The following is a 19,918-nucleotide window of genomic DNA, read 5'->3' as shown; positions in this document are numbered from 1 at the left end:
GAACTACAAGAATCATGCCACCAACAATGATATTGAATATCAACAGGGTCATTTCTGCTCTAATTTCACAAAACCGTTTTATTCTATTTCATTTAGAAAACCTGCAGGATTCAAATAATAATATGATAAGTGATCAGGATGTTTGCCATATTAATGTCTGATTTAAAACAGATTTTGAATATGTGTCGAGCGCCTGACAATGCAAGCACATGCTAATTATTAAAATCCTTACATTGTCGATAGTGTCTGTCACAATCCATCTGCTCTATTAAATAACAAGTGCTTATTGTTTCTTTCAAAGGTAAGAATCTTATTTATGCACAAATAAAGATGAAACATCTATAATTGGTACATCGCATTACTTCAGGTTTATACGATTCAAGGTATCCAGTGTACGATTTAACAATGTATCTTTCTAAATATAATTATTTCCTCAAACAGCAAACTCTGTCTTATTCAATTTCTATCTGACTAACAAAAATTTCTTAGAAAGCAAGAATTCACAGAGCGGTTTGTCCATTCTTTTCATCGCAGACGGTATTGGGCTGCTTGATCATGGGAAAAATGATAACCAACTTTTAATCACGGTTAATAAACACGATTATTTTGTCAGTTCAGAACTTTTGTTTTTAATTTCACTTCAGCATGTTTATAAGGCCTATACTTTACAGCCAATGAATAATCTGCTGCCATTGAACTTCTTCAACACCGTTTCGGTGTCATTTAAACACTCCACCACAAAAATGAACATTTTGTGACCTTCGGAATGAAACTTTGCTTCCATTTTTGATTTCTTGTTCTTTGTTTATAAATCATTGGTCACCCTTCATGTTTGTCTTTGGGTTTTGCAAAAAAGTATAAAAATAGTAGAAATGCAGTGAAAAATGTTGTGTTTTGCATCTCCTGTAAAGTGGCAGTTTAAAAGATACCAGCTTTGCCATGATTTCCCGACCTTATCAGGAGTTTTGTGCTTGCTTTTAAAACATTAATATCACAACAATTATGCTCAATTAATTGTGGGAAGCATAAATCGTTATCACGATTAAAATACGATTAATCGTGCAGCACTAACAGACGGTCATGGATTAGTAACAGGGAGGACATGTGTAAAAACGAAGAACGCTTCATCTGACTATGAGAAACTGACCTTTGGATAGAAAAGACAAGACGACATTCTCTTCCACTGCCCAAAACTCACATTTAGATACAAAACATCTGGATCGTAAAATATAAAGGGGTTTTAAAGATACAGTGTTTCATTTTTGTGCCATTTAAAGCAGAAAGCAAAAATAGACTGGTGTCTGGTAACATTTTTGGAGAACATGCCAATAACAAAAACTGTACAAACATCCATAATCAAGAAGTTTTTGAGGGGATAAAATGAAAATTCACTGTTGTGAAGTCATAAAAAACAATCTTTTAGTGACTCTCAGACTGTCGTGCTTTGTGTAAATACTGAAATCACTTAAAAGTGGACGTTTTTAATAAACTTCACTCCCGCTGCTGAATCAGCAAAAAGGTCTACGGAAAGCATGAACCGAAGTTTTCTCAAACCTGTTTGTCTGCTACAGAGCCAATATCAGTTCAGATGCCAACTTGGCCACAGGGATTGTTTTCTACTGCATTGCCATCACCATTTTTTCTTCGATTTGCATGCAATTCTGAACAGAGCGTTTCAATCAAACTTTATTTACTGATGAACTCTACAATCCAAACAAAAGTCCACGCAAGTGTGTTTATTCAGTTCGACTCTAACGAGAGCTAAAAGCTTTGAGCACATACAGCAGATGCCGAGACGGTTTACAGTTACCCTGTTATTCAATTTCAGCTCGTCTTTTTCATGGGTGGAGCTGTGGAATAATTGAATACAGCTGTCAGACTCAGCGCTTTATGCCAGTAATATGTAATCAGGCAGAAACTCAAGCAGTATAAGACCTTTTCTTATCTTTAAGGAGGCTTTTGTGGTAATGGTTTGGACGGCAGTTTCCCAGCAACCTTTTGGCCTGAAATCCGTTTTATTTGGACATCACCGACTGCGTTCTGTAAAGTACAGAACGAAATAACTAAAACAAACTACTCCTTTCCTAAGATTTGGATGAATTTCAAGGGTGGGGTCTCAACTCCCACCATAGGGAACCAACAGGAAGGCAGAAACAGGACGGATCAATAGCATTGACTGGAATCTGAATCGCCCTACACCTCGCTGGAGAGACCGGGCAGAAAAACAGCCATTGCACAACTTACAGCTTACATAACCTTTTCTGTTTTCTGTTCCTATACAGGTTTCTGTCAAATTTGGGCCGTAATTGCAAACCATGGAAAAAATTAGCAGGAGAAAAGAGAACGGCTGAAGCGTTAGAGAAGAACTACAACATTGAGAAATGTTGCTTGGAGAAGTTCATTAGTAGATGAACTCAACGACCTGTTATCACTACACTGCATACTACACTAGATCTGACTCATATTGTCTATTATATTTGCCATATGTCTTTCTTCTAAACTGCCTCACGTACAGTACAGTTAAAACACTGTATAACAGCAGATTCCCAAAAATGATGAGTTGTTAAAAATGGACAAATCCAACTGTTGGTTTAAATGAACCTAGAAAATGTCCATAAAATTTAAACCAACTACAAGAGGGATTTCAAATGGTAAATTCAACATATGAAATGTAAGAGGTACAAAAAGACGTTTAAGTGACGCTGTTAAAACGTCTGTCTGATGGAGCTAATGAAATTCGTCAGATAAAACATAAATATTTCATTTAATGCCTGGCTCAGTTGGCAGAGGAAAACAACAATGAGGAGTTAAACCGCATTATAATGTTAAACCACATTATAAGTATCACAGATGCGATAGACAACTACTGACTGCGTTGAGTTTTTCCATTGATGAAGTCCAAAAATGTGTCAAATAACCGACATGTGAAATGCAAACAGAAGCGAAGAACTAACTGAAAACACTCCCATGTGAGTTTGTCTTCATGCTTCGATCGCACGTGTGTGAAAAGAGAAAAGAATGAGAGGGCGTGTTCACGCCGTGCAGACAGAAAGAGAGATAAAGACAAACTACAGATTGGTTCGGTTAACCCGAGGCAGAACACTACACATCCAGCTGGATTGTTTGGACACACACACCAGATTCCCAAATATACCCTGAGGACACCGCAGCTCACCTACGGCTTCTTCATCCTCCTCCTTCAGAACGTTGTTTTCATCCGTGTCTTCCTGAGCGGACTTTCTACCATCATCTACTGGAACCACAGTGAAGCTGGTGGGCATTTTCTCACCACGCGCCTCAGAGCGAGACCCGTTCTTATCTCTGTCTGTCTCGCCCTCCCGCCGTGGCTTGTTCGAGTTGAGGTTCGAAGTTCTCAGCCGCGCTGATATCTCTCAGACACCGGCTTGCACATGTGACCAGCCCTGCTCCAAATAAGGAGGCAGCACTCCACCGCCCCTGTGGGCCGGCCTCAGCCTCCTCCTCCTCCTCCTCCTCTCGCCCGGGGCTGCATGATCCTCCACAGACACAACAAGACACCAGATAAAGGAAGCTATTTATTAAGAAACTTCCAGTGACTCGCTTAAAGCCTGTTTCAGAATATCTTAAATTAGAAACGTAATAGTTAGTGTAGAATACACGTAATCCTTCTTTTGTTTCTACAACAAAACAAATTTCAAGCAAGAAAAACAGTCAATATGGACCCATCATAAAGGGAATGTATTCACAGTATTCATCCTCATGTTGTTTAAAACTCGCGTGAGTTTCTTTTTTCTGTGTAACACAAAAAGACAAAATGTTAGAGCCAGACAGTCTCAGTCACCATTTACTTCTTTTTTAGATAAGGAAAGTGAATGGTGACTGAGATTAACAATCTGTGAGTAAACTGTTCCTTGTTTTTTTCTCTTATTGAGAGTAAAGTATTATTGCACTTTAATGCAATAAAGTTTTACAAAAAGAACCACGTTACAAAAGAACCACCGTGTTTACGTTTCAAGAAGTCAACCCATCAATGGCTTCCTGACGCAAACAATTGAACTTGAATATTTTAGCATGAAGCTTGCAGTAACAGTGGCAATAAACAGGTTTGACATCTGACACGCCTGTAATTGCACTCGCTCATGTACAAAACGCAAAAACAAGACATACAGCAAGAATAGGGCAGGCTTTTATCAAAGCCGTCCAACAGCACCACTCTGTAGTTACAGACGGCTCATTTATTGAAGGAATGCACATTCAGATCAACAATGAGACGTGACATAAGATCTTCCCGAGTAACACGTGTCTGTGATTGTTGCGTTACATGCGGTTCAATGACATGCCTGCGCTGGCAGCGTGAACGTTCTAGGTTCACATGCGTGCCGTTCAGGATCTGTGGCTTACGAAATGTTCGGATTTTCCTCCTTTCACACTGGAATTCAGACATTCCTCATGCTACGCAACAAATGGAGGTTTTTCTTTTCCAGGGAACACCTGTAGCAGTCTTTTTGTGCATCATGTCTTTTCAGAAAAGGAACAATTTGTTCTCTGTAACTTTACGTGTCATCTGTTCTTTATAAAGAAATGTCTTAACAATGTTTCAAACTATGTTCAAATTTGCTCAAAGACACAAAAATATGCAATCAACACCAACGATCTTCAAATTCCAAATATCTGAAGAGCATTTAGGATTAACCCAATTTACAATCAATGGTGTTAATGATAATCTTATCTGAAAGCATTTTAAGGCATCGGCTGGCTCTGTCAATATGGCATGTGAAGCGGGATGCATCAATCCAGATATGACAACAACCATAGATAAACATATCACCTAATAGCTCAAGGACACATGTACTAATTTAATAGGTTATGAACCCCAAAATAAAATTAAAATAGATGTTTTGCTCTGTAGATATAACTTATTAGGATTTTTATTGATCTGCCACAAAATGTGAAATATTTACTTCATTTCAGTTAGATGAGTTTAATAGGTTTTAAAGCCACAGAACATCAGCAGATAAGACGTTTGTGTTGTTATCAGTAATGTTTATTCCACATTTCTCATGGTCAACATGACATGCGGAACATTCAGTCAACCAAAGAGAAGCAGGAGGCAGCAGGTTTATCTGAAAGTGCTCTCGTGAGGTAACACACACAAAGGATGCACTTGTGTCCTGCCGTTCTGGGAGTCGAGCACTTGAGATTCAATTACACCGCAGTGCTCTGAGCAGACAGACCTCTGAACACCCCCCACACCCCCCGCTGGAGGACTCACCGGTCAAACCCATCAGGTCAGAGAGATAAAAATAACACAAACTGAGAAGTGAGCCAAAAACACAGGGATTACACGGATGCGGTGTTCTTTCAGCCATTATTGCTCAAAATAACACTCAAAAATGTTTAACAGCAAACAAAATTGATAGCCCTTTAAAAGCAGCAAAGAGTTCAGTTTAAGCAATAGCCCATAGAAAAGATGCATTGATTATTTACTACCCATAATAACACTCCAAATCGGCATTTAAATCTGCATTAAAAGAAAAGAAACTCTCGTATGGCCTCAGAACATTTATGCATTTGACAGACATGTTTATCCAAAGCATTCTATACATTTTTAGTATGCGTTTGCTTTTTAATGACATGAAAGCGAGTAAAAATTACAGAATATTCCTTTAGTAATAGTCAAGTTTTGTGTACCTACTGCTGCTCCATGTAAGCTGCAGATGCTTGACTGAACACATTACAGCCCAAAGGTGAAAGATGTCTGTTCTGTTATCTGCATAAGACACAAGGAATTTCCAATTATGAAGGACTTTGCTTGTTGTTCTTATATACGGTATGTCCATCTTTTCTGATCCGAAAAGGTCCAAACAAAACCAGCCAGCTGAGGCTTAACCCTACATGCAAACTGAGCAAAAAGAAAAAGTTAATCGTCTGTCATCATGTTAGTCCAGCCTGATCTCACACATAAAAACGCAGTTAGTCCGAGAATTAAAAATGCTGGAGCAGAGCTTCCCTTTCCTTGCATAAAATTATTTGAATATTGTAATATTAAAAAGTTGAACTGCAGGATTTCACTCTGTCATCAGACATGACATCACGTATATCTGCATACAGATGTACTGTAACTAGGATAACTGTCATTATATGGTTTGTGTGGTTCTATAAGCATATGATGGACTGTCAACACACACCACAGAGCCCTGCAACACCGATCCAGAGCAATCAACCAAACGACATTATTCTTAAAAGTTATGGCCATGAAGAAATGTAAACGTGAATTTTTATGCCTTAAGATATAAACACAAAATAATTCCCATAAGTGTCCATGATCATTTAACACCAAAATGCCCAAAGGCGTTCCCAGTTCCAGCTTCCTCCAAATGAAAACAAAAACCAAAACCAGCCCAAAAACCGATCACACTGTAGACTTCCAACTGTGTTCATATATACAGCTCAGCCTTTTGTTTCCTGCACTTTGAAAAGCTTGGTGATGCCTCAAACAATTAACACATAATGCAAAAATGAAAAAAATCACACATCACAATACAAACATAATGGCACAAGAGGTCTTAGAGGGGTCATGACCACATTTGGAAACACAACATATACACTAGACAGCACTCTGCTGCCACCTTATGATGGCCTCCGGTAAAACAAGCTGGACTCATCTCACATGTTCGAAATCAATTCTATATGAAATTCTGTCCTTGTTCCTCGACATGACAGTTTATTACGATTGAGTATTTTCTACCCACCATGCTACAGTAACAACACTGTGGAGTGAGACTACAAAGTGGACACGAACACTCATTTCCTGGCATCATGACATCATGCTGAATCAACTTTCCACTCGCTGATGTGTTTTTACACAAAGATTCTTTAGACCTGCAGTAATATTTCCACAGGAAGCTATACAGAACAAAACAGACTCGTTTGTTCCGGTTATTCTAGACACATTTAATCAGACTGGGAATGTCTGTTGGGGAGCTCATATTTAACACACGTTTATAAACGGACAGGAGAAATCTCACAAAGGGTCGCATGACACCAGAGGAATTTACAACAAGCCATACAGCTCACATAAAATAATTACTGAAAACTACATCCCAGTCAACACAGATGGACACTGACATTCATTTTGCAGCTTTAAGCAGGTGATGAAGGATCTCAAATATCACAGCAGATGCTCAGATCAGCTGTCCGTCATTCATGACAGGATCAGGTGACCCTTTTGTGCTTTTCTACAGCTAAAGATGCACAGCTCAAATGAAACATCTCCAAAAGTTTTGTCTGATCCTGGTGACTGCGAGATGTTTCTTGCGATGGTACGCTGGGGAAAAGCTGAAGGTCAAACAGCCCAACAGTGCCAACGTCTAAAGCTTATCTCCATTATTGTAAAGCTTTAGATTTAATAATCGCAGTCAACAGACATGACTCACAAATCTGTTCTTAGCATGGACACAAAGTCTTTGGCTATGTTCCAAAACGTAGTGATCTCCCTACATAGTCATCTTCCTTCTAAGGCAACATCTTACCAGTCACAGAACATCACAAGTGAAATGCACTCAATCAACACACTATCCTTGTATTCGCAAAAAAGACAGCAAGTCATATGGGTTTGGGAACATCATGAGGGCGACTGAATCAGTTTTGGTTGAACTACCCCTTCAAGAAGGTGACTTGCAGCGGATGGTGCTTCTCGAGTTTCTACAAATACAAATGAAGAAACAATGCCAAGCTGATCTTGACAGCAAAAGTTTATTTAGCAATGTAATGCACCACCTGTTCCTTTCAATGCCTCGGTGATATTTGAGAGATGGAACGTGCTGACATGAAAGAGTCATGAGCCAAGAGCACGCTGTTCTTTATCACGGGTTTCACGAGTCTGGAAACTCCCCACAATGGACAAAAAGAGGAACCAGAATTGATTCTTAGTTTCGATCTGTCATCCAAGGGCCTAATCGGGTATCTCCAAACTAGAGGTGAAGAGACTCAAAACACACTCAGAGGTGAAGAGATAGAGACAGTACATCCGTTCCAAAACACACTGAATTTACCTCATCTCATAGTCAAAAACGTTTCAACACTGACAGCAACAAAAATCACTGAGGTTACACAATCACTGGACTGTTTTTGACTAGATAAATGTGAAAAGATACAAAATTACAGAATATCATGAATATCAAATATTGTTTAAAATTATGATGTCATCAATAACATTTTCAAGTGACAGATCAGAACCGTAGCCAGCCTTGTGGAAGGGGGGTTCATTTTCTCAAAACGTGAGCCTTTTTGTCGTTTCCCCCAACATTTATTATTTAATTTTGAGGGTTAAATACTTGTATTCTCGAACTCCACTATTTATGTGAAGGCCCCACTCTCCACACAAACGGTCAAATGTGTAATCGGAGGACCACTACGAATCCAGCTGCTCTTTACAAATACTCAGAAGAACTCCTTGTTCTTTATTAAGGGATACTTTCAGGTGTTAATTAATAAATTAACTAACAAACATGTAGTTGACCTGGGCAGTTTTAACAAATGAATCCTCATGACTCCAGTATTAGCTAAGGTTAGCCCTTTCATGGCCGTAGCCAGGGTTTGAAAATGAGTGAGGTCTGTGGTGGGGTGTCAATAATTATACCTAATATTACCAATAAATGCTATAAATCATACAACTTTAATAAATACAAAGAAGACTAAAGTTAACAAATGATAAACGTATACCTATAAACAGGGCTTGATACTGTGGCTAGTGGTTTTCCAAAATGACTAACAGCTCCTTTCTTACCTGCTTCCAGCGGGTCTCACACCAGTGTTTGTCTGGAATGGGAGACGAGCGCTGTAACGAGGAAGCTATCTGTCACTAGAGCAATCCTGGAAGTCACGGAGTCTGGTTTACTTGCACAGTTCTCTCTCGCTGGTCTCGGTTGCACTAATAGCCACCCAGCATTTTCACTGTCAACAATTTTGTTTTGGGGAAATGATTTTATATGACTAAAGTTGACAATGGCATCCAGTGAGATCATGCGTCGAAAAACATGCCCAAAATAAAAACAAAAATGTTCCCGTACGTTGTTGAAAAATAAATGCCTGTACGATATGTGATGTGAAAATGTAGAAGAGTTAGTTTGGCGAAAGGTGGATTCGAACTTGGTTGATAGCGTCAAAACTAAAATTACTTGTCACACGTCCTACTCACTGCGCCACTGCAACTGCTGATAAAAGCTGTCGTTTTTGTACTCACATTTTTTTGTGCTTCCGACGTCCATGGTGTTAATTATTGGTAGTTGTTTAAAAGGATACATTTTCATTACAAAAATTCACAAAAATACTGACTTAATTCTGGAACTTTGACAGTGAGGGGTGGGTCGTTCGAACCCCCCCTGGCTACGGGCCTGCAGATGTGGAGACACTGGAGTGAATGATGAATTAGTCCCCAAAAAGAATCAACAATCTGTTATATAGGATTGGCTTGTTTAAACAAAAACCATAATAATAATCCATGGTTTTGGTTTACTTGCCAAATTACATCAATGTGCATATGCAAAAACTAATTCTGCAAATACAAAAATCTGTCACTAAAATAAATGAATGAAAGCAAACTGCAGGCAGTATACTAAGTGTCACAATAATTTTGCTTCTTTTGGAACAGCTTTTGGCTCTTTTTGCCTCATTATAATACTGCCTATGTAAGCAGTTCACTAGAGTTTGAAAGAGCGCTTGTGTAAACAAAGCAACCATCTGAACACAAGCACTGGGAGAAATTTATGATGCCAATTAGAGCAATAAAGTCACAAACAACTCCTTGACTTTAAAATGATCATCGCCCAAAGGCAAACAAACCGGATGATGTCCATCTCATTCACATGCGAGGAGAGGAAAATAGTTGCAGTAAACTGGAAACGCTGTTGCACAAGAACAGCTCGTCACTGTTGTTATGAACATGCAGACAAACAGGCAACACAAATATACGTGTTAAGGACGTGGTTGTCGAGTCAGCTGTTAACAGTATCCTGATGAAGAAATGCCCTAAATAAAAATTCCCTCTTCTCGGTTTCACACTCTCAGACCCTCATTGAAGACCACCCTCCAACACACGGCCTCCATCAGAGCACAGCATAGCACATGTCAAAACAGAGGTCACACGTCCACATTCATCCAACCAAGACCTTCACATCTACTGAGTTATTTGTTGACATCATGAACTCGTTCATACGACCCTACAGAGTAGATAGTAATAAAGCTCATATCACCTCACCAGAAACATGTGTGGCGTGAGAAAATGAACACTTTCAAGAATACCTCCCCCACGGGGTTTTGCTAAATCAGCACTGAAGCCTGAGAAAATAGATCATGATCAAGAGCAGTGTCATATGGCCTACAAAACCATTTAGTGTACTCTAATACGTCATTCCAAACCTGTATGACTTTCTTCTGTTTTGATGAATGTTCATAACCAAATAACACTGAACCCCACTGACTTCCATTGAACACAAACCCAGACATTTCTCAAAATATCTTCTTTTGTGATTCACAGAAGAACGAGTCAGGTTTGAGGGTGAATAAATAATTCATTTGTATTTTTGCGTGAACTACCCTTTTCCAGACAAACTGTATTTATATTACTATTTAAGATACAGTGTGCGATCTACATTTAACTTCCAAAACAATTAAAGCAATTTTTCATTTTATAAGTAAACCTTAAACAAAGCTCAGGGTTCATCAATATTTCTCAGTATTAATGAATAAGACCACAGTATTGTTCTGGGCTATGAGAGCATTGCCACATATGAATAGTGATGTCCTTTGCCCATAGTGAGTGTGTAACCCAATCCAACGCTTGCCATACCCAACGCTCACTGGCCCAACCATCTGGAAGATGACTCCCATTTGCACTTTTCCAACAGCGGGGCGTTTCACACGCTAACGGATGACACTGATGTTTCAACAGATCTCATAAACAACTCTATGCCATCAGACTACATTGAAAACCTAGTAAAACCCATTAGAAAAATATCTTTATTAACACTAAAAATAACTTTTAAAACAAGATGTTGAGCTTCGATTTTTTTACTGTATTAAATTACCTGAAGTAAGTGCTAACTCCTGATCATCTTAAGACCTTCATAAGTTTAACAGGAGATCATCTCTCACAATTACACTACTAAAGACTTCTTTACAGACTATATGAGCAGCTAATGTAGACACTTAAGAAACTTCGGTTTTAAGAGCGCTTCGATAACGGCAATGCTAAATTTAATGAGGGGCACATTAAAGCTTTCATATCTATCAAAGATAAAACATGACACCGGTTATTACAACCCTAAAAAGACTTAATTTGGTTAGACTTTTCCTTTCATCCACATGTAGCGCGTAGACTTCATTACTTTATATTACTCAAATTCAGACATTTTAAATAAAGACCTTCACATACGAACGTGCATCCAATCCATTATTCTTTGTGTGAGTGTTTTCAGATGCAGTCTATTAGATGTCTAACCCTGGAAACAAACAGATGTGTCATGGTAAATAATGAAGACAGCTGAGCATGGAGACCCATGAGAGTCCAGTCACACAAACCCCTAAAATTATATCTGTAAAACAAAACGAGCTTCATGTCCCATTAAACACTGTACTCTCATTGAGTCTGTGTGAAGACAATTAGACTAAACATTACAAAATCATGCGCTTGATTTGTCCATAAAGTGAACTTTAAAGTTTAATTTTAAACATCCTTACTGCATATTTGACTCACAGGAGGAAAAACATTTCAAGCTAGTTGAAAAACACAATGTAAAATATGAATTAATACAATTTAACTGAACGCCACAATAAGCCATCAAACAATATTCGTGTTCATTTGAAAACAGTCTGTCGATATTTTCCTGTCAGAAAACATGTAAATCAGCTCGTATATTAAAGGAGAGAAGAAAATTGACCTGAGAGAATTAAACCCCCTCAGAGAGATTGAGCGCGTCAAAACAAACCGCCTGAATAAATAACGCAAAACTCGATTAACTTCATGATTTAAACGCGCAGACTATTTTGTATGTTTCCTACCTAACTGGTCAGATCAAACAAATTTTGCTTCACTTTCTTACACCGTGTTTACATTGACTAACTAGCGCGCGCGTCCTTCATTTACATTGGGCTCGTGCTGGTTTTGAGCGCTATAATGAAGACTCGACGCTGTCAGTCGCGTGTCTTCCTGGTAATTTAGCGTCGAGGCGACGCGTCTCACCGAATCTGTTGGGCTCTCTGCTGTACTGGAGGATGGGCACTGATCCCCGCCGTTCGTCTTCACCGGCACCGGCGTCCAAAAAAACGGAATCTCCGTCCACTCTGTCTTCACCTGCGCGCGCGTCGCCGCGGTCCACCGGCACGACCATAAATCTCTCGCTCATGTCGGTCATCCGTGGGTCGGACCTGTCCGGTGTTTCTGAAACTTCAGGGATCAGACGCCTTACACCCGTGATTCATTGCCGGTAATCCGTTAGTTTATGTGAGTGTGTGCGCGCGCGTGTGAGGCGCGTCCATGTACTGTAGAGCGCACCACGCTCATTGGCTGACACCTAAAGAGGCTTCATATAAATACATACAGGTAAATACTATATATCCTGTACACTAGAGAAGACACAATGAAATGGTTGCAGTGAAATATATCAGCTCTATTTTAATCTTATTTCTTCCATCTATCATCTATCTAAAACCCAATTTACGTTGTCCCAGAAATGCTTTGCTAATTCTTGAAAGTCTGTTTTAAGCTATTAGTGTTGTATAGGGTTAATCATTTGACTTCTGTAAACAGTTAGGCCTATTGTTGAATTGACCTGTTGTTTAATGAAAAGATGTTATTTATTAGTTTTATCGAATTCACACACAGTCATTTCCACATGGGCCCGTGGCTTCATTAACACACTTAACACACACGTTTTCTTTTTGTGTGTTGTTTTTTCTCTCATAGATACTGATGAGTAACAGATATAAGATTTTATAAAACCTATTCACACACAATATTAAAATAGTTGCATTGGATGAATGATACTGGCTCAGATGTGTGAATCGCACACTCACGGACACATGATTTTCACAATGTCACCTCATGCATGTAATGAATTGATCTGTGTGTGATGTTAATGAAAATCGCTGCGAACAGTTATCTCATCTCAGTCTTGAATGTTTGGCCGGTCTCATTAAACGCAGCAGCTTCATCTCGTTGTGAGTCATGCAGAGCTGCGCATCAGGAGTGACAATTCAGTTTTCTCTTCACTGGAATCACGTGAGATACATTGTGAGATTACTGTATGTTAACATTTACTTTTTTTATTGTTTTGTATTTTTAAGTGTTCTTACAATTTGTTACAAGTTTGTTTATTTTCAGTCTCCAGCAAATCTCTAAGGCTTTTGTCTCAGCTGCTGTGGGTTATTTTAAGAGATGGACAAAGTGGTACGGGATGCTTCACATGCCGCCATTGACCGAACACAAACACACATGGGGGCTGAGATTATGCCTGTCTGGTTCTGACACAAAATGAACCTCACTAATATAAATATAAGATTCAGCCTACCTTTACGCAGTGATTTCTTTTGGTTTAAATTCTCTATAGGTTGCAAAACATTTTGCTTTTGTTTGTAACATGTCTTCTAACATTGATAGAGAAACTGTTTCTATCTGACTGTCATTTTGAAACAGTGAGATCACAACAGCAATGCACTAAATCAATAAATACATGAGGCCCAAAAATGTCATGAATGATAAAAATATAGCAAATATACTTCTCAAATCAGAAATGTGTAGTTTTCTTATATAACCTCCAGGTGGCAGTGTTTAATAATACAACAGTGTGGTACAGTGACACATGTACAACATTTTCAGTCTAATATCCCTGTGGAGGCTTTTATTTATATAGCTTATGGTAAACTATTGTAGCTTGTTTAATAGTATTTTTTTATGAAATACAAACCACAATTGATCTTATGACAGATTTTTGACAGTTAATGTAGTTAAATAATAGAGACCTTAAATTAGAAATAAAACTAAATGATAGTAAAAAGGAGTTATTTTAAATCACAAGTGAAATAAATCATTACATTAAATAATAAAGATTACATAGCTGTATTATTACATTTAAGGACACATTTTACAAGAAGCAGTTAAAATAGTGGCCCAGCTAGTGATGGGAGAAACTAAGCTTTTCGAAGCTTTTGTAATGGGTAGAAGATATAGGGACTACAAATGAGAAAACAAATCTGGATATCTTTGATTTTCAAAATTATAGACCCATTACTAAGGTGCCTTTTCTGCTGAAAGTTCTGGAAAAAGTGGTCTTAAACCAACTTACTCCGTATTTATTATCCAACAATATTTTGGACCCCTTTCAGTCTGGTTTTAAGGCCAAGCATTGTACCGAGACTGCCCTCCTAAGAGTGACAAATGATATCCTACTATCAATTGACTCCGGTAAATGTGTAGCACTTATGTTGTTGGATCTAAGCGCTGCTTTTGATACCGTGGACCATTGCATTTTGTTAAACAGATTAAAACATGAGGTTGGTATACGTGATGCTGCATTAGTATGGTTTGAGTCTTATCTTTCAAACAGGAGCATATCTGTTGAAATTGGAGAATTTTCTTCATCTCCAACGCCGATTACATGTGGGGTACCACAGGGTTCAATTTTGGGTCCAGTCTTATTTTCTCTTTATATGCTCCCCTTACGTTTGATTTTTGAGTGTCATAAGGTCTCTTATCACATACAGTATATGCAGATGATACCCAGTTTTATTTGCCATTAGACTCTGGCAGTGATTCTGTCCCTTCATTGCTAGCCTGCTTAAAGGATATTAAAGAATGGATGGATGTAAATTTTCTCCAGCTGAATGATAAAAAGTCTGAGGTCATCCTCTTTGGCTCAAAAGCCCTTATTGATAATTACAGTACTCTCCTGGGGTCCCTTCAGACAAATAACCACCCATATGTAAAAAACTTGGGGTTATCTTTGATTGCCACTTGAAGTGTGATAAACAAGTAAACTCTGTGGTCAGAGCTAGTTTCTTCCAACTAAAGCAGTTGCGAAAGTTAAAATCTTTCCTTTCTTTCAGTGACTTAGAGACAGTTATTCATGCATTTATCTCCTCAAGGCTTGATTACTGCAATGGCTTGTATGCTGGAATTAATCAGTCATCACTCTCGTGACTTCAATTGGTACAAAATGCTGCAGCTCGATTTTTGACTGGGACAAAAAAGCATGACCATATTTCGCACATTAGAGCCTCCCTCCACTGGCTTCCGGTGAAGCAAAGAATTGATTTTAAGGTCTTAACGTTTGTTTTTAAAGCTTTACATGGACTTGCTCCTTCTTATATATCAGAACTTCTGAATCTTTATTCACCTCAAAGATCTCTCAGATCCTCAGACCAGCTATTGTTGAACGTCCCTAAATCACGTTTGAAATCTATGGGTATCAGGTCTTTTTCAGTCTATGCTCCTAAACTCTGGAATACGCTACCAGTAACGATCAGAGCCTCTACTACATTAACTGGTTTTAAAACATCTATTAAGACATTCCTCTTTTCTCATGCTTATTTACAGTATAAGTAGTTTTATTTTTGTATTTGTACTAGGGGTTGTAGTTTGTGTTTTAGCATTTCTTTCTATGAAATATCATGCAATGTATGTTGTATTCCTGTTTTTAGTTTAACTACTGACTGGACATGACTTGTTCTTTTTATGTATGTTGTTGCTATTGTTATGTGAAGCACTTTTTAAGCACTTTTTTTTAAGGCACTATACAAATAAACTTGACCTTGACCTTGACCATTATATGGACTACAAATCCCACAGGTCATATTGTTATAAAAGGAAGTCCAATTCTAGGGGCTTCCTCTTTGCGGCACCATGTGGTGTGGGAACTTAAGGATGTGTAAGAGCTGATGAAAACAACACCAGTTGATTAAGGTAAATATGAATTACTATACACCCACCATCCATTCAAGTCACTGATTAACCCTTAAAAAAGTATGACTGCTCCCAAAGGATTTTATCTGACATCAATTTGGTAACATCCAATTGAAAACTCAAGAGAGCTTACTCAGCAAATTTAGGACCTTATTGTTGAAAGATATAAATCGGGAGAGGGCTACAAAAAAATCCATGACATTGAATCAATGAGCAATCAACAAAGTGAGGAATAAAGACCACAACAGTTACAAACGGGTAAGGACGACTGCCAAAGAATTGCAACAATTTCTGGCAAATACTGGTTGCTCTTTACACGTGACAACAATCTCCCCAATTCGTCATATGTCTGGGCTATGGGGGTGTAACAACACTCACAAGAACGAGAACAGGTAATTTCACAAAACAAGAGGTTTATTCAGAATATCTTGGGAAAGTCCATAGGTGCCTAAACACCGGAAAATCTTCAACAAGAGAAAGAAAACACGAACAGTCTTATCCTTAGGTAGCTCGTAACTGTAGAGCTGGTTGCCGAGGAAGAATCCCAGAGAGAAATTTGATACGAAAATCCTTAGAGTCCACGAAACAAGTGTCCCAAGAACGCGAGGTATGTCACATTGAGACCGGATGACTGTGAGCCTGGAGGTGAGATATTTATGTTTGCAGGCTGATGAGAAACAGGTGTTGTTAATTAGAATTTGGGTGACTTGGAACGGGTGCGTGAAACTGGAAATCTGGTGTCTGAGGGAGATGTGGTTGGTGGGTTCGTGACATTACCCCCTCCTCCACGGGCGTCTCCTGACGCACTCCACTGACGACGAGGACGGCCACGACCTCGTGAGGCTGGACGATCAGGGTGTAGACGGTGGAAGTCAGATAACAGGGTTGGGTCTAGTACGTCACGGTGATCAACCCATGATCTCTCCTCTGGACCATACCCCTCCCAGTCGATCAGGTATTGTAGCCGACCGTCTCGTCGCCGGGAGTCTAGAATTTGGTTGACGATGTAGATGGAACCTCCGGGGTAGATCTCTGGAGGAGGGATTGCTTCAGGTTCTGTGGAAGGAGGAAGAACAGGGTCAGTGTATGGTTTTAACAGTGAGACGTGGAAGGATGGTGAGATACGGTATCGGGCGGGTAGTTGGAGCTCATAGGTTACATCATTGATTTGTCTCACAATAGTAAATGGTCCAATATAGCGAGGGCTCAATTTCTTGCTAGGCAGACGGAGACGGATATTACGGGTAGAGAGCCAAACTCGATCCCCTGGATGGTAGGTGGGGTTGTCCTGTCGACGAGTATCAGCTTTTTTCTTATGCCTTTGTCTGGCTCTTTGCAGATGAATGTGGGCAGAATCCCAGACTCTCTTACTCTCTCGAAACCAGGCATCCACGGCCGGAACTTCTGACGAGTCTTCTGTCCAAGGGAACAGTGGTGGTTGGAAGCCGAGCACGCACTGGAATGGTGTAAGACCCGTGGCCTCCTGGTGGAGTGAATTCTGGGCGTATTCGGCCCAAGGCAGATACTGACTCCAGCGGTCCTGATGGTCATGACAGTAGGCACGCAGATAACGTCCAATCTCTTGGATCTTGCGTTCTGTTTGGCCGTTGGTCTGAGGGTGGTAGCCAGAGGAGAGGCTAATAGATACTCCTAGCAGTCTGAAGAAGGCTTTCCACACATGTGAGGTGAACTGGGAACCTCTGTCGGAGACTATGTCCTCTGGCAACCCAAAGTTGCGGAATACCTGATGAAACAAAGCTTCGGCGGTCTCCAGGGCTGTGGGCAAACCCTTCAAAGGAATAAGTTTACATGCCTTCGAGAACCGGTCGACGACTACTAGGATCGTGGTAAAACCTTTGGAGCTGGGTAGGTCTGTGGCAAAGTCAATGCCTATGTGTGACCATGGTCTTCGTGGTATCGAGAGCGGCATTAGCTTACCCTCTGGGAGGTGACGCGGTGTGGTGGACATCGCACAAATTGCACATCCCTTGATGTAGTGGTGAACATCCTGGTGCATGTGCGGCCACCAGTATTTACCTTGAAGCAGGGAGATAGTTCGTTGACGACCTGGATGACCAGATCCCGGGGACGTGTGTACAGAGTTCAGGAGGGTGAGTCGGAGAGAGGTGGGCACATACACCCTTCCCTCCGGACCTCCTGGTGGAGCAGGTTCCTTTAGGGTAGCTTGGTGGATCTCGTCATCCAAGGCCCATAGGATAGGACATACGAATACAGCTGGAGGAAGGACGGGCTCAGGGACTTCCGTGGGCGGATCGGGTGAGTGAATTCTGGATAGGGCGTCGGCCTTGGTGTTCTTAAATCCTGGTCTGTACGTGAGGGTAAAGTTGAAACGGGTGAAAAATAATGACCAGCGAGCTTGTCTTGGGTTTAAACGTTTGGCCTCTCTTAGGTATTGTAGGTTCTTATGATCGGTGATGACCTTGAAGGGGTGTCTGGCTCCCTCCAACCAGTGCCGCCATTCTTCTAGTGCTAATTTTATGGCAAGCAGTTCACGGTTACCAATATCATAATTCTGTTCTGCCGTGGATAACTTCTTGGAGTAATAGGCACAGGGATGGAGTGCAGGTGGTTCTCCCCTATATTGCGACAGAATCGCTCCTACCCCCACCATGGAGGCGTCCACCTCCACCACAAACGGAAGGTCGGGGTCTGGATGGGTAAGTGTGGGAGCAACACAGAAGGCCTCTTTCAGAGAATGGAACGCTTTGATTGCCGCGGGGTTCCAGGTGAGTTTACTGGGTTTCTTCTTAAGTAAGGATGTGAGAGGTGCTGCGATTTGGCTGTACTGAGCGATGAAACGGCGGCAGAAATTTGCAAAACCGAGGAACTGTTGGAGCTGTTTGAGGGTCTGAGGTTGTGGCCAGTTGCGAACTGCCTCTACTTTTCCTATGTCCATGCACACCCCTTGTGGTGTGATGACATAGCCCAGGAAATGCACAGATGTTAGATGGAACTCACACTTCTCCTTCTTTAAGTAGAGGTGATACTTGCGGAGGCGTTGGAGTACTTGCCGAACATGATGTTGGTGAGTCTCGAGATCCGGGGAGTATATAAGGAAGTCATCTATGTATATTATTAAGAACTTGTGTAGCATATCCCGGAAGATCTCGTTCATGCAATTCTGGAACACGGAAGGGCTGTTGGCTAAACCATAAGGCATGACGTAGTATTCATAGTGACCAGTAGGAGTAATGAAGGCCGTCTTCCATTCGTCACCTTTCTGGATTCGGATCAGGTTGTAGGCACTTCTAAGGTCTAGTTTGGAGAATATTTTAGCTCCTCGAAGCTCCTCTAAGGCGGCGGGTACCAGGGGAAGGGGATAGGCGAATTTTACGGTTTGCGAGTTGAGATGGCGATAATCGATACAGGGTCGAAGTCCTCCATCCTTCTTACCTATGAAAAAGAAACTGGATGCGGCTGGTGAGGTCGAAGGGCGAATAAACCCCTGTGAGAGAGCTTCTGAGATGTACTCCTCCATAGCTCGCGTCTCCGGGATTGAGAGGGGGTATATACGACCTTTGGGCAGTGAGGCTCCAGGTAGCAGATTGATTGCACAATCCCATGGCCGATGGGGAGGTAGTTTGGTAGCTGCAGACTTACTGAACACGTCCTGGAACTCCCAATAGATAGGTGGAAGCTCCACAGATATCGAGGAGGGAGGACTTTCCAATGTAGTAGATCCCAGGAGGGTGAACCCTTCCTGCTATGTCCCGTGGCAATGATTCGAGCAATAGTCACTCCACTGTTGGATGTCGCTCGTTCCCCATGCAATCACCGGCTGATGTTGAGCTAACCACGGACGTCCCAGGACAATATCCACGGTGGCAGCCTCTAACACTAGAAAGCATTTCTCCTCTTCATGATTATGCGGCAGTCGTAGTTTTAGTGGAGGAGTACAGGAAGTTACCAGGCCCTGGGCTAGCGGTTCCCCTTGAATATTGATGATTTGGTAGGTCGTAC

General features: G+C 40.6%; 1 protein-coding gene across 7 annotated transcripts in view; it reads right to left on the bottom strand.

Moving 5' to 3' along the window:
* slc12a7b (solute carrier family 12 member 7b) overlaps positions 1 to 12,514 on the bottom strand; it is a 46,229-nt gene extending 33,715 nt beyond the window's left edge. For 2 of the 7 annotated variants that reach the window (XR_008961805.1, XM_057322080.1), the window contains exon 1: positions 12,221 to 12,513. Coding sequence is in view for 6 of the 7 variants with exons in the window: in XM_057322080.1 (XP_057178063.1) it covers positions 12,221 to 12,392 (172 nt within the window). In the remaining variant the exon portion in view is untranslated. Of the gene's footprint in view, positions 1 to 3,175; positions 3,430 to 12,220 lie in introns of those variants that run through there. The other 5 variants (XM_057322084.1, XM_057322085.1, XM_057322082.1 and 2 more) reach the window with 4 other exon arrangements.
* Positions 12,515 to 19,918: the final 7,404 nt, after the last annotated feature.

Source organism: Triplophysa rosa, linkage group LG23 (genome assembly GCF_024868665.1).
Source record: "Triplophysa rosa linkage group LG23, Trosa_1v2, whole genome shotgun sequence".
In the NCBI taxonomy this organism is placed as follows: domain Eukaryota; kingdom Metazoa; phylum Chordata; class Actinopteri; order Cypriniformes; family Nemacheilidae; genus Triplophysa; species Triplophysa rosa.
This window is presented reverse-complemented; position numbering and strand designations above follow the sequence as displayed.